At 46.6% G+C, this 25724-nt stretch overlaps 1 protein-coding gene across 1 annotated transcript in view; it reads right to left on the bottom strand.

The window, feature by feature from the left end:
- Positions 1 to 25724, bottom strand: part of LOC147710224 (E3 ubiquitin-protein ligase TRIM11-like) — a 173704-nt gene that overhangs the window by 113276 nt on the left and 34704 nt on the right. The window contains exon 3 of the mRNA XM_086920902.1: positions 1813 to 2043. Coding sequence (XP_086777028.1) covers positions 1813 to 2043 — 231 coding nt within the window. The remainder of the gene's footprint in view (positions 1 to 1812; positions 2044 to 25724) is intronic.

Genomic DNA, 25724 nt, shown 5'->3' with positions numbered 1-25724 from the left:
CCTGTGAGGGATGATCTCTGTCACCCTTGGAAGGATGCTCTCTGTCATCCTTGGAGGGATGCTCTCTGTCACCCTCGGTGGGATGCTCTTTGATACCCTCGGAGGGATGCTCTCTGTCACCCTCTGAGGGATGCTCTCTGACACCTTCTGAAGGAGGCTCCCTGTTACCTTTGGAAAGATGCTCTGTTTTGCCCTCAGAGAGATGCTCTCTGTCACCCTAAAAGGGATGCTCTCTTTTGCCCTCGGAGAGATGCTCTCTGTCGCCCTTCGAGGGATGATCTCTGTCACCCTCAGAGAGATGTTCCCTGTCACCCTTGGAGGTCTGTGTCATTCTCAAAGGGATGCTCCCTGTCACCCTCATAGGGATGCTCCCTGTCACCATCCGAGGGATTCTTTCTGTTTCCTTTGAAGGTGTGCTCTCTGTCATCCTCCAAGGGATGCTCTCTGTCACCCTCAGAGGGATGCTCTCTGTTATCCTGGGGGGGATGATCTCTGTTACCCTGGGAGGGATGCTCTCTGTCACCCTCAGAGGGATGATCTCTGTCACCCTCCAAGGGATGCTCTGTGTCACCCTCCGAGGGATGCTCTCTGTCACCCTCCGAGGGATGCTCTCTTTTTCCCTCGGAGAGATGCTCTCTGTCACCCTCTGAGGGATGCTCTCTGTCACCCTCAGAGGGATGCTCCCTGTCACCCTTGGAGGGATGTGTCACCCCGGAAGAAATACTCTCACTCACCCTTGGAGGGATGCTCTCTGTCTCCTTCGGATGGATGCTCCCTGTCACCCTCCAAGGGATTCTCTCTGTTGCCCTCAGAGGGATGCTTTCTGTCACCCTCCGAGGGAAGCTTCCTTTTGCCCTCGGAGAGATGCTCTCTGTCACCCTCTGAGGTATGCTCTCTGTCACACTCTGAGGGATGTGCTCTATCGCCCTTGGAGGAATGCCCTAGATGCTCTCTGTTACCCTTGGAGGGATGTCCTGGATATTTTCTGTCACCCTCATCTAATGCCCTTTACATGGAATTACTTCTCAGGAATATTCTTGGCTGTAAACTAATCAACATATTTGAGCAGAACATCACAGCTAAAGGGACAGTGTATGTACACGATAAGGAGGTTTACATCTCTAACCCCACCCTAAGCCATATTAGAGAGGAATTTGGTTGCCATTTAGGGTGCCAAGAAAACTCGTTTTAAATCAAATTCCTAATGCTGCCGGGCAGCAATTTGCAGGCCTTCATTTCGCACACTCTGTTATATAATCAAGGATTACTCGTAATATAAAATTGTCACTATTCTTCAAACTAAAGAGTTTTCTGTGGAAATATCTTCCTTTATCTGAGGCAACATGCCATCACCTATTCCTAATGCCTAGTTATATAGCGGTTCACCCTAGCAAGAGATCTTTGCACGCAAAAGTAAGTGGCCACTTGCTTCAGGAGAAAAGTAATCAATTAAAAACAGAAATGTTTTTAAACGTCTTGGAAAAGGAGGATTTTGGTTTCTTTCCAATTCTCTAAGATGTTTGCTCACATTATGCTTTACACTTTAATCCAGCTTTTTTCACATTTTGCTCCCTTTGTATCCATGGTAATTACTGTCACTGGAAATGCTTGGTGTGTTGCATTGTATGTATATTGATTTGTGCTTTCAGCATCAAAAAGGACAATGTAAATTATCCATCCCTGTGTATTGTGTGCGACTCTCAGGGTCCCTGCCACAAGATCATTTGTGTCCCCGCCTTAGATTTAATAATGCATATAAAACATGAATATTTCACTTCCTTCTTTTGTTGTATTTCCCAAACAGTATCTCACCTTCAGGAGTTCCCACGCTGGTGCCTCACACTTATTTTCTATCTCTGTTATCAGAGCATTGAAATAGGTGATTTTATTGGACAGTTTGGTGATATTTGCATTTTCTACCATGGTAATTTTCTTCTCCATCTTCTTCAGTCTCCACTGCATTTTTTGCTCATTTTCTTTCAGGAGTCGCCGCAGTTTTTCAATTTCAGATTCAATTTTCTTCTTCTCAGTTCTTAGCTTGTTCTGTCAGTAAAGAAAAGCTGATTAGATATTAAAAAGCTTTGTCCGAGAGACATCCAAAAAAAGACATTTGAAAGAGAATTTAGATTTTTCATAGCCTGGAGGGAAGAAAATCTGTATTGTATTAAAGACACAGAGGCTAAGATTTGCAAATCTCCTTTATTTCCAGCTTACAGCAGCAACAATTGAAGAATATAGAACTTCAATAACATCCTAATGGGCTATATAGTTCCCCTGCATGCAGTGTTCTCCCTCTTTTGGCATTGTGAACAAGATAGTTTCTAAGATCCCTAACTTCTTACTCTGGAAAAGAAAAACCCAATACAAAATCAATAACTTTTCTCCATTAGGGAAGGTTCCAATGTGGAGAGATAATCTTAGCCTCCGTGTCTTTAATAAAATCCAGATTTTCTGCCCACGAGGCTGTAAAAAATCTACATTTTATGGCATGATACAGAGGCTAATATTATGCAAGTTTAACGTGCATTTAATACATTGTCAATAGAGCATGTAACCGGTCTAAAATAGCAGCTTTTAAACATAATTTCATTGGACCAATCTGTAGCCCTGAGGATATCTTGTAGACCTCCCTCCAGGAAGAGAGGTTTAGAGGCTGAGGCACGCCTAAGGAAGTGTACACCAAACATAGTGATGTCTACACCTGCTTCTTTCATTACTTCCTTCACCCATCTTCCTAAGGTCGGGGAGTAAACGTCTATATGAGGCGATTTATAGGATATTAGCTATTTTTCTGTATTTCCTCTCATACTCACAGTCCTTCTCTCATATTCCATCAAGCATTTCACTACACAACATCTTTCATTCTGTGTAAAGAAGGGGTAGAAAACAGTAGTTGACATGGTCTCTGTACGCCTTTTACAAAAAACAAACCCTTTCTGGTTGGTAGGCCCTGATGGTGATGTCTAAGGCTTTTATGTCAGAGGCCCATCTAAAATATATCAGGAATAGCAAGACAGTGAGTTTAAACGAGATATGTTTAGGGATAACCCAGAATTCTTTCCCCAACTTATTAAGACCTATAGGACATCTTTAATGTCCCATAATGCAGCATACTTTGCAGAAGGTGTGTTTTGTACCCAAATAATTCACATGACTCTGGGCACTTTACCATTGCTGATCAGTGCTAAAGTGCATATGCTCGCCCTATTGTAAATTGATGTATGGATTAGTGGTTCCATGTTTGGCTTATGTGGTTTACTTGTCAGACCCTTGTACGGTGCACTGGGTGTGCCCAGCTCTTGTAAATCATATGCTGCTGGTGGGCTTGCAGCACTGATTGTGCCACCCACTGGAGCAGCTTGTAAAGTGTGTCTCTGACCTGCCATTGCATAGCCTGTGTGCAGTTTGGTACTGCCATGTTGACTGGGCAATTGCCCCCACTTGCCAGTCCCTAAACTTTCCCTTTTCTGCATATTAGTCACCCATAAGGTAGGCCCAAGGGCAGGGTGCGTTGTATGTAAAAGGTAGGACATGCCCTGATGTATTGTGGCATGTACTGATAATTAATTATAGCCATTTTTGTAATATTGCAAGGCTCACTGTTCCCCATAGGCCAGAATGGGCAGTTTGATTATAACATCTTATAATCCTAACTGACTCAGGGAGCTAGGTAGAAATTTGAGTTTAGTATGCCTTAACTCAGAATGATGAAATACATCTTTTAGTAAAGTTGGTTCTAACATTCTGCGTTTGAAAATACCACTTTTATAAAGTAGGTATTTTCTTGCCTAACCATCCAAGCCTGCCTCTGCAAGGTTGTGTATTCCTTGTCTGGTTTGTGAGTGACAGGGGCTGGGGTGACTCCAGGAGACAGGGTGAGTCAGCACAGGGCTGAATAGACCCATCTGCATGAAGAGTGGTGGGAGGAGGAGCACCTGGCACCTGAATAGGGCTGTGCCTGCCTGCCACAATGCTGATTCCACCTCCTGTTGTGTGTCTGATGTCCCCGGCCTACACTGTCAAAGGAAGAGAAGGAGTCTTGTAAACAAAGTGCTCCAGGACTGAACAGAACTGGTTTGGACTAGGCACAGACACTCTCTGCCTTCAGAGACAAAGGATTTTGGTGTATTAAAGAGGAGGCCCAGACCCCAGAACTCTAGATCACTTCTGGGATTTCAAGCTGAACCTTTGCTGAGGAGAAGAACCAGGAAGTTGAAGGAGGAGACTACCCCTGTGCTATGTGTTTGGGGGTTGGCCTGCAGTGGTTGCTTCATTGCTAAAGAAAGGAGAAGAGGACTGAGTGTGCTTTTCATCAACTTGAAGAAGAATCTCCAAGGGCTTGAACTGGCGCTTGCCTCCTGCCTGAAGTCTCAGAGATACAAGACTTCACCAACCAGCTCCCCCCTGAATTCCCTTGCTGGGAATTGAAGTGCCTGCTGTTGTGCTGGGCCTTCTGAGAGACTGCGTGTCGCTGGGATCTGGAAGCACGACGCAACAATGAGAAGCGCGTCCCCGCTGCAGCAGCTGTCGTCGCATCGCCGAAGAAGCGAGCCGCCTCTGTCATCGCATCACCGAAGCGCGGAGCATCACCGGAGAAGCGTGCCGCCGCCGCAGAGGTCACCAGAGAAGTGCGTTGCAGGGCCTGGCGCAACTCCAAAGATCATCAAGTAGCCGCACGGCCATCGGGCGTGCACGCATTGCATCAACGTTGTCACACCATGAGCAAGATGCCATTTTGTCGCATTGCACCGGAGAAGAGTATTGCATAGAGGTGCCATCTTGTCGCATTGCACCGGAGAGCAGTAAGAAATCGACGCATCACCTCCCCACACAGTAAGGAAGCGAGTATCAACTCCCCTGCACAGCAGTAAGGAACCAGCGCATCCACTCCCCCACGTGTAAGGAACCGACTCATCACCTTCCTTGCGCCCCTTTTGTTTTCTTTGTGTTACGCATTCAAGGTACATTGAGAGTAAAGTGTTGCCTTTACAACTTGAGAGAACTGAGCTATTTTCTACTATTTTAAAGTCTATTTTCGAGTACAGTATTGTGGATTTTTGTCATTTGGTCTTGTGTTAAGTCTATATAAAAATACTTACTTTTATAATACAACCTGTGTGGTTTCTATCTGTAGTGTTGTCACTGTCTTACTGTATGTGTTCACAAATGCTTTACACACTGCCTCTGGGATATGCCTGTCTGCTTGTGCCAAGCTACCAAGGGGTTGAGCAGGGGTTATTTTAGGAGTGTACCCCCTTACCTTGACTGGACGCAAGGGCCCCTATTTGGTCAAAGGTACCTACCACTGCCAATTAGAGAACCCCAAATCTAACAGTAAGCCTATGCTCATTTCTAGGGGAATTGAGAACCAGGCCTGTGACCTTCAAAGCAGTGTTATCACTACTGTGACCTCATTGTTCCTGCAACTGTGCAACAGTAGATTAGGTAGTAGTAGTAGGTCTTGGTAGCATGACAAAAGGAGGGAAAGCATAAGGTGCTAGACCCTGCCAATTCTGAAGGAAGGCATCCACCTTGAGGCCTGAGGGTCCGGCATCCAGCTGAAACATTTTGATAGTTGAGTGTTCATTGTCCTTGTTCAACCTCCTTTTGATAGAGTCTGTGAAAATCCGGGTGAACCAATCCTCACACTGTTGCTCTACCCGGGGATATGCTCCTCTGCTACTGAAAAGCCCTTGCTCAGACACTAACTCCAGGAGACCATGGCTAAATCCTTAGATTGAGGGCCCCCCATTTTGATGACGTAGCTGACCGCAGATACTTTGTCCATGCACAACATCACAGAACACTATATTAATTCTTTGGTAAAGCAGCAAATTGCAAATGAACATGCCAGTAATTCCAAGCAGTCGATGTGCAACTCCTTCTCCTGATCTGTCCAGCATCCCCCTGCTGAGGAGTCACCACACCTTGCACCCCATCCCTCTAAACTCGCATCTGATTCTATCACTATATCCAGGTCTTCCACAAAAATGGCTCTGCCATTCCGTGCTTCTTCATTCCTCAGCCATCAAAGTAGTTTCTTCTTTGAATCCAGGTATAGAGACAGCATTTGAGAATAAGATTGACATGTTCTTGATGCTTTGGTTTTGAGTCTTTGGAGTGCAAGGTAGATTTCTTGTCTTGTTGAGGACAAAAGTCCTAGGATTTTGCTAGAACCCACAAGGGAAATTTCTTTATCCCTAAGATATTCCTTAATTCTTTGTGAAGTTTCCTTAACTTTCCCCTGGCAATTTCAATTATGCCCTTATTATATCCATGCAAAAACCACAGTTGATGGACAGAATGCAGAACAATGTCATACATCCACCCCAGTACAGAGATCTGGGCCCAAATCCATGGCTATATGCATTGTTCTGCATTCTGTCTATCAACTGTGGTTTTTGCATTTGTCACCCCGAGTGGAATGGGTATGCTCAGACGTGAGTCCCATGCTCTCCACACCACTGGATTCAAGCAAGCCAGGCTGAAGATGGCTGGAATGCCAGAAACCTGTCCTCTGAAGCTTGTTTCCGGTCCAGGGAAGGCATGGCTTGGCAGTTCGGGCTGGACTGTTCCCATGAGGCACAGGGTTAGACTCATTTGCATATAGCCATGTCTGAACTGGGGTGGTGTGGAGTGCAAAAAAAACGATGGATTTGGGCCCAGATCTCTGTACTGGGGTGAATGTATGACATGGTTCTGCATCCTGTCCATCGGTCGCTCCCTTTTGCCCTGCTCTCTACTGACCACGCTGGCTGGGTATCGTTAGCGCTGCTCTGCCTGACCTTCTTTAGCGCTTGAACATAGCTGCTTAATTATTTCACTATTTTCACGCGCCCGTTGTATCTGCTCGACAGTGTCTGCATTGATTCACTGATTCAGAGTGCCTGTGTTTAGATCGCATTTGCGCTTCGTTTGTCTGCTTGTTACTGTGGGCCATTGCTTCTGCGCCCCGCTACCCACCACAAATTAAATAAATAAGTCAGTCTCCCCAACCCGGTCTGCACTTCCCTTTCAGCCGCCATTACTACTGTTGTTGTTGTTGTGCCCGGAGCCCGCCCCCTCCACCACGCACCCGCCTCCCAGCTGCTCCTCCCTCGCCCCTCCCCCCCCACTATCCATATATGTCAGATGCTATTGCGCCAAAGGTAAGCCCGTCTACGCCCGTCCGCGCCTGGACCGCGCCCAGCGCCAGACCCCCTGGTCCCCGTACCACCCACCCCACCCGCATTACATACGACGCCTCCACCCTCTTAGCCCTAAACCCCGGCCGTCACCCCAACTGCGCCCAAGCCACTCCTGGACACACCCATGGACCCTTCACATGCAACTCCTGCAAGTATGACGGCACCAAGACCAACTCCTCATCCACCAACACCAAACAGAGATCTGACACCAACCACCTAAAATGCATCCTGCTCAACACCCGCTCGGTCCACAGACACGCCATCGACCTTTGGTATCTACTAGACACCATCTCTCCGGACATCGCCTTTCTTACAGAAACATGGATGAACGCCTCCTCAGCCCCAGACATCACCATTGCCATCCCGGAAGGCTACAAGATCATCCGAAAAGACCGCACCTACCAAACAGGAGGAGGCATCGCTATCGTCCATAAGAATTCCATCCGCATCTCAACCAGCTCTGACGTCAACCTCGCTACCGCCGAACACCTCCACTTCCAGATCCACACCGACCCCAAGACCACACTCAGAGGCACCCTCCTCTACAGGCCACCAGGACCCCATGCACAATTCAGTGAAGACATCACTGACTTTATCACCCCACACGCCCTCCCCTCCGAGGACTACATTCTATTGGGAGACCTCAATTTTCACCTGGAAAAGAGCAACGACAGCAAAACCACCACCCTTCTGGACAATCTCGCCAACCTCGGACTCAAACAACTTGTCAATACCCCCACTCACTACGCAGGTCACACACTCGACCCTATCTTCACCTCCAGCAAACATATCTCCTTCAGTCACACCACAGCTCTCCATTGGGCGGACCACAGCTGCGTTCACTTTATCTACAAAAAGACCACAACCCACAACCATCCTCAACCTACTCTGCGAAGAAACTGGAACAAAATCACCATCCACCAGATCTCCTCATCGCTTCTTCAATACCCCCTACCCACTCTTCAAACCCCAACCAAGCAGCCATTAACCTCACTCAATGGCTAACCAACAGCGCCGACAACCTAGCACCTTTGAAAAAACGTCAAATCAAACTAGGCAGCAAAAACGCCCCCTGGTACAACGATGATCTTAAGAAATCCAAGAAACTCTGTCGTTCCCTTGAGAAGGCCTGGAAAAAAGACCCAAACACCAGCACCAGGGACGCCTCCAAAAACGCCACCCGCATACACCACCAACTGATCCGGACTGCCAAGAAAGCCGCATTCAAAGACCGACTAGACAACAACGCCCACAACAGCAAGGAATTATTCAACATCGTTAAAGAGTTTACCAACCCCACTGCCAACTCCAATGACATCACTCCCTCTCAAACCCTTTGCGACTCCCTAGCTTCGTTCTTCCACGACAAAATCGCAGAAATCCACAACAGCTTCGACAACCAACCCGGAGACCAACCCACCCAACCTTCTGCCGTACCTTCACCCCCCTTGAACATCCTTAATGACTGGAACCCAATCTCCACTGAGGACACCATTCGCCTGATGAACTCCATCCACTCAGGATCCCCCACAGACCCATGCCCTCACCACATCTTCAACAAAGCAGATTCCATCATAGCACCGCACCTCCGAGACGTCATCAACTGCTCCCTCAACTCCGCCACCTTCCTGGAAAGCTGGAAACACGCCGAACTCAGCGCCCTTCTGAAAAAACCCACAGCTGACCCCACCGAACTCAAAAACTACCGCCCCATCTCGCTCCTTCCATTCCCGGCCAAAGTCATCGAGAAAGCCGTCAACAACTAGCTCGCCGCCTTCCTCGAAACCAACAAATCCCTTGACTCCTCACAGTCCGGCTTCCGAGCCAAACACAGCACCTAGACCGCCCTCATCGCAGCAACAGATGACATTCGAACTCTACTGGACAATGTAGACACAGTCACCCTCATCCTCCTCGACCTTTCCGCAGCCTTCGACACGGTCTGTCATAGCACCCTGTTACAACGCCTCAGAAACATCGGAATCCAAGGAAAAGCACTGGAATGGATCACCTCGTTCCTTGCCGGAAGAACTCAGAGAGTCCGCCTTCCACCATTCAAGTCAGAGGCCTCTGAAGTCATTTGCGGCGTGCCACAAGGATCTTCACTCAGCCCCACCCTCTTCAACGTATACATGAGCCCCCTCGCGGCCATCGCAGGCCAACACAACCTCAACATCATCTCCTACGCTGATGACACTCAACTGATCCTCTCACTCACCAAAGACCCCAACACCGCCAAAACCAACCTACATGAAGGAATGAAAGAAGTGGCCGAGTGGATGAAGCACAGCCGTCTGAAACTGAATTCAGACAAAACAGAAGTCCTTATCTTAGGTACCTCCCCCTCCGCCTGGGACGACTCCTGGTGGCCAGAGGCCCTTGGAAAAGCACCCATCCAGACGGACCACGCACGGAACCTGGGCGTCATCCTGTACTCCTCACTCTCGATGACCAGACAAGTCAACGCCGTTTCATCATCTTGCTTCAACATTCTTCGCATGCTCAAAAAAACATTTAGCTGGATCCCCACCGAAACTAGAAAAACGGTCACCCACGCACTGGTTACAAGCCGCCTGGACTACGGAAACACCCTATACGCCGGTACCACCGCAAAACTTCAGAAAAAACTCCAACGCATCCAGAACGCATCAGCCAGACTCATACTAGACATTCCGCGTAAAGACCACATTTCTGATCACCTGAAAAACCTCCACTGGCTCCCCGTCAATAAGAGGATAACATTTCGCCTCCTAACCCACGCACACAAAGCACTTTACGAACTTGGACCCGAATGCCTCAACACACGACTTTCCTTCTACACCCCCTCCCGCCAGCTACGCTCTTCCAACCAAGCCCTTGCCGCTGTACCTCGCATCAACAAAACCACCATGGGAGGAAGATCCTTCTCCTACCTGGCGGCTAAAACCTGGAACTCACTTCCCATGCACCTTCGCCTCACTCAGAACCACCTAGCATTCAGAAAGCAACTTAAAACCTGGATATTCGACAAGTAATTCCCCACCCTTCTTCAAGCGCCTTGAGACCCTCTGGGTATGTAGCGCGCTATATAAATTATTTGACTTGACTTGACTTGACCCATGACAAAACCCAAGAACGGCATTTACTGGTTTGGTACCATGCAAGATTTATTCCTGTTTATGACAAAACCAAGGTGTTCTAGTAAGCTTATGGTAAGTTCTGTGTGGTGTGAGACCACTTCTCTGGACTGTGCCATTATCAGGATATCTTCTAAGTAAAGTATTAGTCTCACCGCTCTCGCCTTCAGCCATCCCAGTATGGGACGAAGAACCTTGGTGAAACACCAAGGAGATTAGGAAAGTCCAAAAGGGAGACTTCACATTTGCCATAGTCTGCCCATTCAGATGAATTGGAGAAACCTTTGGTGTAGAGTTCATATTGGGATGGTCAGGTACGCATCCTTTAGATCTAACCGAGTTAGCCAATCTCCTTTCCTTAGCACATCTATTAGGATGTGCACCCCTTCCATTTTGAAATGGTGGTTGACCACCCATTCCTTCAACTCTTTTAGATTGATCACTGGTCTCATCTCTTTGTCCTTCTTCTCTACTAGAAAGATATTGTTGATAAAACCTGACTGCGTTCCCTCTTGTATGCCCCATTGGTCAATAAATTCACTACCTCCTGTGTTACTAGGACTGAATCTTCTTGTGAGAATATAAAATTTGCGGGAACTTTGTAATAGTGTATCTGTAAATTCGATCTTGTATACCTTCACTGTGTCTAGGACCAAAGGGCCCTGATTCACCAAATTCCAGTTTCCACAAAACGGGGCTAGTTGTCCTCCCACCTTTAGAGGGGTATCTGAAAGGTTTTTCATAGTTATTACCTGCTGAACAGCCTCTTTGTCTCCACTCACTTCTCAAGCCTCTCCCGTGAGGTATTTGTTTCTGTGGGTATAAATGACTGATGTGGAGCAAATTGTGGGTGCGCAAATCTTGCGTCATGTCCCAGGTAGGATCTTGAGGAGCTTTGGCCATGACCAAGGAACTAACCCTGTTTTCTCCCAGCTCCGCCAAAAACCCTATCCTGGAAGACTTTCTTGATGTCTCTCTAGAACTTCAGAATCAAGCTAAATGCTCCAATGTACCTAGGCTTGTCCCTGATAAAATTGTCCCTAAAAAGTATATCCTGGGATTCAGCTCCTCATTTTCTAGTGGCCAGTTTGAAAAATTTGGGATCTATTTTTAGCAATATGTTTTTTCTTCTCTCATTTGAGAGTGTAGTATTTACATTCCCCCGGAGGCAGATGGCTCTTTGTGCCCATTGGTGCAATTACTTGGGGTCAATGAGGGTGTCTTCAAGATAAGCCACTTCAGCCATCTCAAACGTCTTTGTGAGTGGGCTAGTAATATAAAGTAGACTGTCTTGGAAGCACTTGAGGCCTTTATCGATCCCTTTCCTAGGGCTTTTTCCTCCCTTGACGCTAAGAGCCACCACCTTTGCGTCTAACTCTGAGGTAGACCCACCTTTATCCAGGAGGGAGGGTTGTGGGCATTCAGGTCGAAGAAGGGACCTGACCTCTTTTGGGATTTCCTTCCTAAGCCAAAAGGAGAGATACTCAGCAATATGCTGCGATGCAGCCAACTCTGGAGACAAGGGGTGCTTGATGAGGAGTGGCCAATCATACTCTCTCCGAATGGGTCAACAAAGCCCATTTTTACCCGGAGGCCTTTGTTGCCTCGTCAGTTGTACCCATATTCCACCCATCTATCTCCTCAATATCTGTATCAAAGTCGGAGGAACAGGATATGTTAATTTCATCCTCCAATGTTTCATCGCTTTTGATGGGATAGGTACTTCTAGGCCTTTTTCTTGCCCATCTGCAGTGCCCAATGCACCATCCATGTCACCGCCAAAGAGTGAAGTCATTTGTTTTGAGGGTTTGGCCTTTTTTACACCCTTAGGCTCGTTTTCCCCTGCAGCCTCTTTCCTCTAGGCCTTAATAACCCCCTCTCCCCCTTATGTGTGTCCTTGGGACAGCAACTGGCCAACCTTTCTTGGATAGAACCTCCACTTTTTTATTAATTGTGTCATCCAGTGCACCATTACCTTTTCCAGTGCCTTATTTAGAAGTTCTTCCAGTCTATCCTCTGATGGAGCAGTGTTTTTGCGAAATAAAACCTGCTCAGATTGAACTCCCCAAGTGTGATGTGCAAACTAAATGCGAAAAGAGCTAACATAAGTGAAAGTGAAAATTGCGCAAGCAAAAACTAAAATGCTGGAGTAGGCTGCAAATGCTTATGATTAATGGAAAATAAAAGGACTAATGCTGCTTGAATGTTGTATACTAATATGTGTTGGAAATACCCTTAACCTGGAATGCGCATGGACAAATGCATCACATAGAATGGGTACGTTATGGTAGAGCATTATAAGCATTATAAGTGATTAATAATGAATATGTTTGTTTTCCATAGAAATATGGTTTTCTGCTCTGCAGAAAAGGCCAGAGTGTCATTTTAGAAAATAAATGTGGGTTTAAATCTGAGCGAGAAAGGGAAGGTGGAAACGGTTCGTCCTTCACAGGTCCTGTGTGCCTGACAAAGTTTGTGTAGAGAAACAAAATAATCTTCGGAAGCGGAAGACTTCCTTAGAGAGAGGCACGATTGAACAATCGAGGCACAGGAGTTGTTACATGACCCAGATGGAGGAAATGTGTACTATGACAGAAGCTTGAATTTTAATTTCCGGGGCTGGAAGTTGATAAAATGAGTAAAGAGGACAATGGACGGTTTTACAGAAGCATCATGGCGAGAGTGGTGTGACAGTATACCCCCTTCCTTAACCAATAGAATGAAGAGAAATTGTGTGTTATGATACAACGTGGGTTGGTCTTTTGGGGTTTTAGGGTATAATATTAGGTACTTGGCGGGATGGGTGTTGGTGTTGCGTGTTTTGCTTCTGCGCTAGAGGAGAGGGCTGCTTTGCTGTCTCCAATTTGGGCTCCCTGTTTCCTGTTCGCCAAATCATGACTTAGGGGCTCATTATGATGGAGGATTTTCCGCATCCTCCGGGCCAGCGGAAGCCACCGCCGGCCCGGAGGATGCAGAAAATCCTCTGTGGACCCACCAAAGACCCACCGCCACATTAGGATGGCTGGTGGGTCCAGGTTTCAGTCCGCCGCTTTTCCACCGCGGTTGATTTACAACCGCAGCGGAAAAGCTGTAACATGGCTGGCGGTGTCTATCAGACACCGCCAGCCATATTAGGATGGCGTAAGAGATGCTTTTCCACCGCGGCTTTTCCGCCGTGGAAAAGCATGTGGAACTTCACGGTGAAGAGGGGGAGGGGGGTGCATATGGGGGGTACCTATGGTACCCCCCTGCATTTGTATGCAGTAATCGGCAGGCACCGCACGGTGCCTGCCGCTTTCTGCATACAAATGCAATGTATGCATTTTTACCATTGCGGCGGGTGCAGCTTGAAGCGGCACCCGCAGCAATGGTAAAAATAGAGGATGTGACCGCCAGGGTGGCGGTCACATCCTAATTGGACAGGAGGGAACTCCGCAGGCCATGCGGAGGTTCCCTCCTCCACTATGGTCGCGGACGGACTCAAGTCCGTCCGCGATCATAATGAGCCCCGTAGTCTTTTCTCTTCAATTCTTCTTGAAGGGCCTTGCTGCTGTCATGGCCAGAGAGTAGTTTTCCCAAATTCCTTGTGGGTTAGGATAATATTCTGAATTTGCATAAACATTTTGCAAATGTCTTATGTCTCTAATCTGTTTTCTCTACACCTAACCACTCACTCATTGCATTGAAGAATTATAATTATACCAAGTGAGTTTGTCTAGTTCTCTCTAGACTTGATTACTGCAATTCTCTTCTGACAGGCCTACCCAAATCTCACCTCTCCCCCCTCAAATCCGACCTCCATTCAGCAGCTCACTTTATTTCAGGGTCCAAACGAAGTGACCACATCACTCCTATCCTGTCTTCTATTAGATGGGTTCCCATTGAGGCAAGATCTATTTACAAAACTGCCTGCATCACCCACAAATATCTTCTCTTCCAAAGACACTGTCAGAACTAATACCTTCAATCTCAGACCCCTCTAGGAAGTTTGTTCATCGTTGTAAATTTGAATTTTTTTCTTGTGCATTCCTCACTCTTGCTTGATGTGTTTGATATTGTGTTCTTGCCTTCTATGGTTGTATCCTACCTCTTCTAGTCTCCTGTTTATTTATGTATCTCTATTTTGTAACATTTCTCTCATGTAACGTAACTGGTTCTATTGTACAGCGCTCTGACACCTTCGGGTAAAGTCAGCACTATATAAAAATGCATTAAATAAATACATCAAAATAAATAAACTTCCAAATACCACCATTTACTAATGACTCGACCCAGCGGTTGTAACTTTTATCATCAAGAATCTGTGTGCACACGTCAGCAAACAAGATGGCTGCTTAGGCTCCCGGCTCTACCGACCTCCGTAACCCGCCACAATATCCTGTACATTATCCTGATTTTACGCCTAGTCTCTGTGTGCATGAACTGTTCCGCACTCCGATGGTGAAATCTGGAAACTTTTATCGGCTTGTTGGAAGAAGTTCTGTCGTGTTGAAGTTTGCGGCCTGCTCCAGCGGTGAAGCCGGGGCCTAGAGTACTTTCACAGCCGGGCTGCAGTGCAACAACATCGGCCAGAAGAACCAGGCTGGGTCCGGTCAACCGGAGTGGAGGCTTTGTTTAAGCCTGAATTTGGGGGCGACCGCTTCAATTGCTCATTATCGATGGAGGAGTGATTCTGCTTATTGCTGGCTGTGAGTGGGGGTTCCCGTCCCGCGGACCCGGTATCGGGGCCGCCGGGGTTCGTGGTTCGGGGCCTCTGGCCTGCGGCCTTAACGATGTGGACCGTGGCTGCGAACAAAGACCGGTCACCCTCTGCATCTGCACGTTCGTGATCCTGTTTGTCCCCCCCGAGGATGTCGGATTCACCCAGGGAGGTGATTGGGATTGATATCGGGCATGAGACCGTGGATCGAACGATGCATGAGCCATCGCTGAGGTCAGTACTGGCGGAAATTTGGGCGTTTCGATCACAGGTGGATATCTTATTGAGAAAATTGGACTCGCGCCTATCTGAGATGCTCCTGGTAGACCCGGACCCGGCCTTACGGTTGAAACAGGAATCTGCAGCCATTCAAACCGTGGCCATTTTGACTCCGTGCGAGAGCCCCGTGAGGAAACAAGCATTGGAACCATCGGATGGTGCCCTGGGAGACGGTGTTCCCGAGGATGTTATGGTATCACCGAACCTTCCGCGACTACCGGCTCTGGAGATATCAAAAGGCGTTCCCCTCCCGGAGACTTTTGTTTGCGACTTTCCTTTCACTTTGTGGTCGTCTTCTCCTTTCTTGGTGACTCTACGACTCCTGTGCAGGATACATTGGGACTGTTCATCCAGGAGGGAGAGGTCTTCAGCATCTAAGGTTCCCGTGGACCCACTGCCTGCGAGTCGCCATGGATTGATTTTTGATGACTCTTTTCTCCTGTATTACCTCTTTGTGTGCCTTTGGGTCTCGATGGGAGGGGTCCGTGTTCTTGTTCGGAAGGGCCAAGGTTAGGATTGACTAGGTCGGGAAGGGTTGGAGTGGCTTTCACAAGTGTTCGACCTGTAACTGCTTGCTCTAAGAGGCTGGGCGGTGTTTTCCGGTACCCTCTACTTTCTTCTATAGTGTTGTCATAAGTGTTCTTTTATTGATAGGGGGTGGCTGTATCTGGCGGGGGGTCTAAAGGGGCTGGGAGCCCGAATGTCTATGCCCTCCTCCATTCTTTTTCCTTCCTTTAGGGTTTTAGTTCTTAGGGGCGACAGGCACGCTGCTAGTGGGGTTAGGCTGTAGCCATCTGCAGGGGTGCAGGGTGGGGGGCTGGACGGGGGGGGTTTATTTTGCCTTTTTTAATTTCTATGGCCTTTCTTTTCCTTCCCTTTCTTTCTTAAGGATCAGTATAGCTACGAATCATTCGGACTTTTATCGTATGCTTGTATCTAGTGCTCATGCTTTTCTGTTATGCGATTTCCGGGTGGGCAGGCTCCGAGAATTGGCGCAACATGGAATGTATATTGTGTGTTCATTTGCATCGATCTGTATACTTTGGCGCTGATTCTCCATCACAGTAGTTATTATGTGTCTATCCTGTTTCTTACCCTGTCCCCCGCATTATCTGGTTTGATTGTATGGCACCTGATCCTCTCTCATATAATATAAAACAAAACCTTTGACTCATTCTGAAACTTAGTTGTGCATTCTTATACCAGTTTTGGCCTGAATCGCCGCCGAACCTCCGGGTTGTCGGCTGATGAGCTGTGTAGTACTGTAATATCGGTGGTCTTAATCTATCTGGCGGCCAGCCCCCGCGGTTGTAGGCCCATGCTTGTATTTTCTTGAATGCTATAATAAAGGTTTAAAAAAATAAAAAAAAATAAAAGAATCCGTAATCAAGTTACAGGAATCTGTGTGCAACTGTCATTGAAGCCCAGATTGCCAAAGACAAGTGACGCGATGGAGACCTCACAAACTGATTAACTCTATCAGTCCTTGGCTCAAATGAGGCTGCCCTACAGCTCCGTACAATTGAAGCCTGTGCTATAGGAACGGGTATTCTGAGCACGCCACCAACAAATAGGTATAGCAGGGCAGAGAAATCTGCAGTCTGAACAATATAGTTTTTGCCTGGCTGAACTCTTGGAGGCAAAAGCCACTGAACTGATGTACACAGTAGTCAGTGGGTTAATCCAAAGCCTGTGCTTGATGAATATCTATGCTCATATGACATACAGGGGACTATAGTCACTAGAACTCTTACAGAGGGTAGGGGCCACCAGAGGTCCGCTGCACTATTCTGAGAATCGTACAGTGCAAACCTGTAATTGTACTTTTATTAAACTGGGTGGTATTTTTTTGTCGTGCCCTTACAATATTTTTTTTACTTAACAAGTATTAAAAACTGTTTTGTGTAAAACTAATCCGCAACACACCAACACGCAGGTTAGAGAAGCTTGCTTATGTGTTTACTAATGGTAATAGTATGAACGAAGGACTAAACTGCTTTAAACTGGGAAATCTTTATTGCGCATGCGCCAACTGCATCTACTTAGTATGACGAGCTGTCGCTTGGAGGCAAATTCTTGCGCATGAGCAGAAGGTACTAATATGGTGTCCTGAAGACTCGCGTTTTTGTCATCTGCTTGCTTGAAACTAAATCGAGTGATTTTTTTACTAATGCTAACAGGGATAAGTCTAATAAATAAACTGGGATAGAGTAGAGATGGGTGGTATACAGTGAAACCATTTATTTTATAAAGTAACGTCTGTCTTTCTGACTTTATCACTAGTGCTTATTTGGGCCTCTCATGTATGGCTGGAATGGGCTAAGCCATGTGATATTCGCGCCTGGGCTCTGAAAGCTAATCCGGAAGGATGGAACAAAGGTTGGAAAGAGGACAAGGTCGCAGAATGCCCGAGCCTTGGAACAGAGGGCAAAAAGTTCAACTGAAATGAACTGCATGTTAGAGTTTGAACAAATGTTGAAAATGAAGCATGAATGCGGGTGGGTGTTAGATTTGGGGTCTCTAGTTGGCAGAGGTAGGTACCTTTGACCAAAAAGGGACCCTTGTGTCTAGTCAGGGTAAGGGGGTACACTCCTAAAATAACCCCTGCTCACCCCCTTGGTAGCTTGGCATGAGCAGGCATGCTTATCTCAGAGGTAGTGTGTAAAGCATTTGTGAACATATACAGTAACCCAGTGACAATACTACAGATGGACACCACACAGGCTGTATATCAAAAATAAGTATTTTTATATAGACTTAACACAAGACCACAAATGACAAAGTTCAATGTACCTTTGGATGCGTAACGCTATACAACGAAAGTGTTGCAGGGAAGGTGATGTGTCGGTTACTTATACGCAAGAATGGTGATGCGTCAGCTCCTACTGCTGCGCAGGGGACAGTGATGTGTCGGTTTCTTACTGTGCTTCCGTGGCAATGTGACTCGCAAAGCTGTGATGCGATGAAGATCAGGTGCAATGAAACAAAATGGCATCTTCTTCTTGATGCGACAACGATGCATGCATGCCCGCCGGCCATGCGGCGACTCAACGAATCTTCTGAGCCGTGACAGGCCCTGCAACATGCTTCTCCGGTGATGCGACAGCATCTGCTGCGACGGCGACACTCTTCTCTGACAATGCGAGGCACTTCGGTGATGCGATGCGGCAGCAGCGACATCCTTCTTCAGTGACACGATGACAACGGTGTGACGGCGTCTGCTGCGACGGCTGCACTTTTCTCCGGCAATGCGAGGCGCTTATGCAATGCGAAGCGGCAGCGGCAGCGGCATCACCCTTCTTCAGTGATGCAACAACAGCGGCTGCACGCTTCTTCTTCGTGAATCACGCTTCCAGCTCCTTGTGACACACAGTCCCTCAGAAGGCCCAGCACAACAGCTGGCACCTCCAAAGAACTCAGGGGAGCTGGTTGGTGAAGTCTGTTATCCCTGAGACTTCAGTAGAAGGCAAGCTCAATTTCCAAGCCCTTGGAGATCCTTTACAAGTTGATGAAAGTAGCACAAAGTTCCTTTCTCCGTTCTTTGGCAGTCAGGCAACCACTACAGGCCAATCCCCCAAACAACACTCAGCTTGGGCATAGTCTCCTCCTTCAGTTTTTCTCTGGTTCCTCTTATCAGCAAAGGCGCTTCTTGTTTCCCAAAGGGGATCTAAGGTCCTGAGGTCTGGGCCCCAATATTAATACTCCTATTTTCTTTGTTCTTTGAAGGCAGAGTGTCTGTACCTAGTCCAAACCAGTTCTGGTCAGTCCTGGAGCACTTTGTTGACAGGACTCTTTCTTTCCTTTGACAGTGCGGGCCAGGGACATCAGACGACCCACAGGAGGTTGTGCCAGCATTGTGGAAGGCAGGCACAGCCCTTTTCAGGCCCCAGGTGCTCCCCTCCCCTCACTCTGCATGCAGATGGGTCTCTTCAGCCCTGTGCTGACTCACCCTGTCTCCTGGAATCCCCCAACCCCTGTCACTCAAACTCCAGACAAGGAATACACGACCTAGCAGAGGCAGGCGTGGATAGTTAGGCAAGAAAATACTTACTTTCTAGTAGTGGTATTTCAAAACACAGAATGTTAAAGCCAACTTCACTAAAATATGTATTTCATCATCCTGAGTTCAGGCATACTAAACTCGATTTTCTACCTAGTTCCCCGGGTCAAATTATAAGATGTTATAATCAAATTGGTTGCCTTGCAATAGTGGAAAATGAAAAAGGCTGTAATTCGCTATCAGGACATGCCACACACATCAGGGCATGTCCAACCTTTTACCTACATTGCACCCTGCCCTTCGGCCTACAATAGGGTGACTAATATGCAGAAAAAGGACGGGTTGGGGACTGGCAATTGGTGCACTTGCCCAGTCAACATGGCAGTACCAGACTGCATACAGGCTCTCCAATGGCGGGCCTAAGACACACTTTACAAGCTGCTCCGGTGGGTGGCACAATCAGTGCTGCAAGCCCACCAGCAGTATTTGATTTACAAGCCCTGGGCACACGCATTGCACTGTACTAGCGTCTGACAAGTAAACCACATAAGCCAATCATGGAGTCACTAATCCATACATCAATTCACCATAGGGAGAGCGCATGCACTTTAGCACTGATCAGCAGTGGTAAAGTGCCCAGAGTCATAAAACTATCAAAAACAGGTCAGACAAAATACAGGAGGAAGGCAAAAAGTTCAAGGATGACCCTGCAACAAAGGCCAAGTCCAACAGTGGGAAATAAAGATCATGAATAAAAATGAAGGGGATGGGTTTGGAAAACAATAGTTTAACTGAATTTAATAACATGTAAGCATGGTGTGATGATCTTCCTCTCTTGCCTAACAAATCAGATGTAGTATTTTTACGATATTGGAACTTTAATGGGTGAAACATACAGAACAAAAGGTATAATTGAGATAGCTTTTAGTTAGTTAGTTAAACGTCGATGCTGTGAGCCTTGGGTGCTGTCAGAGTAGCGAGAGATGCTGATGGTGGGAGAGATGCTGTGAGATGCTGATGAAGAATCGAATGCAGAGCCTTCTATCCCAAATTAATTAGGATTAGACAGAAGATCTCAGAAGAATCTCGAGGAGGAAAAGAGTGTCAGAGAGGGGTGCGACGCAGTCGTCAGTATTCTAGAGAGGTCATCTGTCCTGTCCTGATTCATGTCCAGAAGACTTTGTCGCCTGATCTTTCCTGGGGGACCCTTACCAGCCCTTTGGCCAGGCGGTCTGACTTCACACAATACTTGGAAAATATAATTTCGTGCTATTTGTAGATGTCCTTTTCTCTCTGTCCTCTCCCTTTCTGAGCACTGATCATTGCATGAATCCGGAGTATATGTTTAATGATTTAACTGAATTTTTTCTCCTATGAATGACAGTGACTGCACTGTGCATTTGAGATGGTTCACATGCGTTTTGAAATTTAGATAACGATTTAAACTTTCCCAAGTCTGTGGTTATTTACAATAGGCAAGGAGTAAGTTAACTTATGTCATTTCACCATCAACTAGTTCAACTAATGGTCCATCGACCAGAGGAAAGAACTTTTTGATCAGTGAATGGTTAGTCAGGAGTATTGAATAACTAATCTTGAAACTGTGAAAAAGAATTTATAAACTTTGACTCCAGCTCTTTACTCAACCAAGTGTGTGTGTGTGTATGTTTATGGGACCAGGTGAGTATATGGTAGTGGAGTACCTTTTGTTGGCTGGATCACTGGGCTAGACATAACATTATTTTTGTCTGTTGGTTGACTGTTGGGTTCTGAGTGCCTGCCACACCCTCTGCCTCCGTCAGAATCCTTTGACTGCTCGACCTCGCTATCCTGCAAGTCAAGTGCAGAAAGGGATTGCCGTGGCCTCTTACGTAGCCATAGTAGTACAGACCTCAGGACACCAGATCAAAAAACCTCAACCAACATGATCATTAGCTCCTCTGTGACCTGTGTCCCTCTTCCCCACGATCGTGGTCTGGCAGTGCTCAAACCCGGTGCCTGGTGCACAGAGCTGTGATCTGGTGCACAGTGTTTTACAGCAGTGAACAGACACTTATCTGTTAATAATATCAGGAGGTATAGCGGCAAGGGAGGTAACACCACTAAAGAATGAAGAGTGTACATTAGGAGAAACACTTTATGAAAACTGTGGGAGAGTTTATCAGATACCATGAAATGTTTATGGCATCGACACCCTTGTTAAATGTATCTCTACAGACACTGCTGTGGAATACTTAAATATCACAACCAATGGCAGTGTCAGTGATGATAAATGTGCACCATTGCTGAAGGGGCTTCCACGTTACAGGCCTGCCCCTTCTCCCATCCTGAGGCAGGGTTAAGTGCGCCAGTTATCCTGGGAAATTCCAGTCAGCTATGGCCTATCCTGTAAGAGAAGTCTAATGAAGGCTTAAAAAATGACAAGTCAAGCTATGGCCAATTAATCAGACAGTTGCTGGGAAATCTTGCAATGAGAATTGAGCAAAAGAGAGAATGTCCAAGGTCAGTGGCTGAAGCTGAGCTGTGCCCATGCAATCTCTAGAATTATAAATGCATATGTCTTGAAGAAGGGAATATGAATGTCCCGAAAAGAAGTCAGATTAGAGGGCATTTGGTTTAGATGAACTATTTGTGGGTTAAAACTTATGTACACAATGTTGGAGCTTCCATGTTCGCTTTCCTTCCTGTCTTGCCCTGGCCCCCCATTAGCCTTGCTCAACAACTCTCTCGCTACTGGGGAGGTCCCCCGCTCCTTCAAACAGGCAGCTGTTCTTCCTATTCTAAAGAAAACCAACGCTGACCCTACTGTCTTGAGTAATTTTCGCCCTATTTCCCTCCTTCCCTTCTTGGGCAAAATCCTTGAGTCTTATGTCACTCGCTGCCTGAGTACCTTTATAGAGAACTCCTCCTTCCTGGATAACCAACAAGCTGGCTTCCGACCCCTCCACTCTACCGAGGCGGTCATTGTAGCCGTCATGGATGCCTTGAGGAAAGGTGCCGACAACAACATCTCCCAGGCCCTTGTCCTCTTGGACCTGTCGGCTGCATTCGACACGGTCGATCACACCATCTTGATCGACCGTGTCCACAATGCCGGCATCCAGGGGGTGGCCCTCGAGTGGCTCAGATCCTTTCTGAGCCACCGTACTCAAGCAGTTCACTTATCTACCTTCTCCGCACACTACTCACCTCTCACTTGCGGGGTCCCCCAGGGCCCCGCGCTCTCACCTTTACTGTTTAATTTGTACCTTCAGCCCCTTCTTGTTTCCCTCCGCAATACTCCGGTCACTATCTTTAACTACGCAGATGATCTTCAGTTAATTTTTCCCATTGACCCCTTCCCTTCCTCCCGTTCCAACTTTCAATCCACTATGCTTCACATTGCTGAGTGGATGCTTCACAGTCAGTTAAAACTGAATCCTACAAAAACTGAGCTGGTACTAGTTGGAGGCTCCACCAACCCGTGGAATTCCACCTTTTGGCCCTCCTCTCTGGGGACTCCACCCAACCCAGTCAGCACGGTGAAGAGCTTGGGGGTGATCATTTCTGAGGACCTCTCCATGAGGCCTCAAATTAATGCAGTTACCTCATCCTGCTTTTTCCACCTTAGGCGGATCCGTAAGATCAGTAGGTTCCTCACTAGAGATGCTCTGATCTTGGTCATCCTAGCTCTGATCACTTCCAGGCTCGATTATGCGAACACGTTGTATGTCGGAATACCATCTATCCATCTTCACCGGCTACAACTTGTTCAAAATCAGGCAGCCCGCCTGATTTTTCGCCAGCCAAAACACCAGCATGTCACTCCTCTTCTGCGTAGTCTCCACTGGCTCCCCATCACTAAACGCTGCATCTTTAAACTTGGCTGTGTCATTTTCAAAGCCCTTTCAGACTCAGCCCCAGCATTCATCTCGTCCTGCCTGACACGGTACGTCCCTCATAGAGACCTCCGTTCTGCCACTCACAACCTCCTGGTAATCCCTAAAACCAGGCGCAAAAAGCACGGAGGCCTCAGCTTCTCAGCCATGGCACCCACCACCTGGAACTCTCTCCCTAATACACTCCGCCTATGTCCCACTTATGATCACTTCCGAAAACTCCTGAAGACCTTTCTCTTCCAGTCAATCCCCGAGTAACTCCTCCTCCCTAGCTGCCGTTACGTCAATTAGCGCCATGAAACCGTTGGTGTACGTGCGCTGTATAAATACTTTTAACGTAACGTAACGTAACGTTTATTACTTAGGTGAACTCTGTTGGATGTTCTCTGATTTGTTGATGTATATGCAATACCATAGCATGATTACATTGCTAAAACGTTTGTTTAATAAAGGGCTTACACCAGGCTTGCTTGGTCTGATGGATGTTTAGATCACTACCAATCCAATCCACGCATACACAACCAGCAGAGGTACACAATCACACAAATGCACACATTCATTTGCAGTCTCGCACACAAATCTTGTACAAACTCACAGAAGGATAGCTTCAATCTATGCATACAGAGACTCACAGAGGCACACATCCATGCATATATGTACTCACACTGATGCATATAAAATTTCATGGTTGTGTAACTCTAGACGTATGTGTGTGTGTCTATATATATATATATATATATAGACAGTGAGCAAGGGCGTTCACGCCCGAAACGCGTCTGTTTGGCAGTGTGTTGCACCTCTGCACTTTATATGCAATAAAGGATGAAGAATATCCTTAGTAAGTCTGGCTGTGGATTCATTCACCTGTGTCTGCGCACTGGGTTTGGTGCGAAAGGCGTCGCACGAACTTTCCGGTCGGAATATACATATATATATATATATATATATATATATATATATATATATATATATATATATATATATATATATATATTGTCGCTCCAGGTTGTCCTTGGAGCGAGAATATATATATATATATATATATATATATATATATATATATATATATATATATATATATATCTTTATATATACACCCTGAAGCACGGCGTACAGACAAACTTTTCTGAGGCAAGCAAAAACATTCTAAAACCGGGATGGTTGCGAAATTCTCCAGTGTTACTCTGACCATCATATGTAGCCACAAAATGGTACTTAACCGGAGAAAGGCTTTGAAAATGTCGGAGAAGCGCTGTGATAATTTGCCAAAATCAACATTGGAGAAAAAATTAAAGTTGGAGAACCAACAAGAGGCATTGTGGGGCATGGAGTCCGAATACTGAGTAAAGAAGGTGTACAGAGAGTTAAGGTGAACTTTAAAGCAATAACAGTGAGACTCTCGTATTAAACAGGATAAAAGAATAATTCAAGTACTGTTAACCTTAACTTAACACAATATTTGAAGATATTTAAACAGACTGCCTCTTTAAGTGAATGGACATTGGTCCTTCTTCAATGTTCAAGTTACGTTTTAAATAACTAACGAACCCACCCTTGAAGCTGTGCATATGATTAAGAGGTGTTTTACCTTGAAACGCATTATGCTGTTTTGCCGTGATTAAAAGATTTGCAAGTACGCTGGTGTGGCCGGTTTCATGCTGCTGAGATATGCACATGAGCTTTGACTGGATATATATATATATATATATATATATATATATATATATATATATATATATACATTTACACACTAACAAATGCCACCAGACCTTGCGATGTACAAACCCATAGAGAGGTATCCACATATGAGGGAGCAAGGCGGAGGCTTCCGCCGAAACGCGTCTGTGCAGCATGTCGGATTAAATTTTCTTGAGTAAAATTCACGGAGTCAGTGCCTTCCTTCTATCGTATGGGAATCGGATTGGTACACAATATATATATATATATATATATTTACACACTAACAAATGCCACCAGACCTTGCGATGTACAAACCCATAGAGAGGTATCCACATATGTAAGTACAAACCCACAGCCAATAAACACAGACTGAAGCATACACAACCCTCAAGCACACATGCACATAGACACGCATATGTATTTACATACTCTGTGTCTCAAAACCTATATATGCATATACAAGATGGCCGCCAAGTAGGAGCTCTAGGCAAGAGCTCCGGGGTTGGGGATTACCAATCGGTATAAATCCCTGAATTAACCCTACCAGAGACGCACCGGCCATCGAATCCAGATTCAGAAGAAGATAACGGAGATAGAAGACAAAAGAGAAAGAAACAATCTGGAAAGATAACAGCCTACCTGAGTCAGCGACATCACAGCCACTCCTTCGCCGTACTGCAGAGCCTGTGGGGACACGGAGGAGCACTGGGCTTCGCCCGCAGTGGTGCTACCTCGACCTGCATTGGGAGATCGGGAGAAGGCGGCTGTAGCATGATCGGCATCACGGGGATGCGAGCGGAGACAGGGCGCTACAGTCACTGGAGGTGATCTTGATGCCCCATGGAGTTGAGCGCTGCCTCGACCTGCAGCGAGAGAGGGCGGCTA

Source organism: Lissotriton vulgaris, chromosome 5, assembly GCF_964263255.1.
Source record: "Lissotriton vulgaris chromosome 5, aLisVul1.2, whole genome shotgun sequence".
NCBI classification, from domain to species: domain Eukaryota; kingdom Metazoa; phylum Chordata; class Amphibia; order Caudata; family Salamandridae; genus Lissotriton; species Lissotriton vulgaris.
This window is presented reverse-complemented; position numbering and strand designations above follow the sequence as displayed.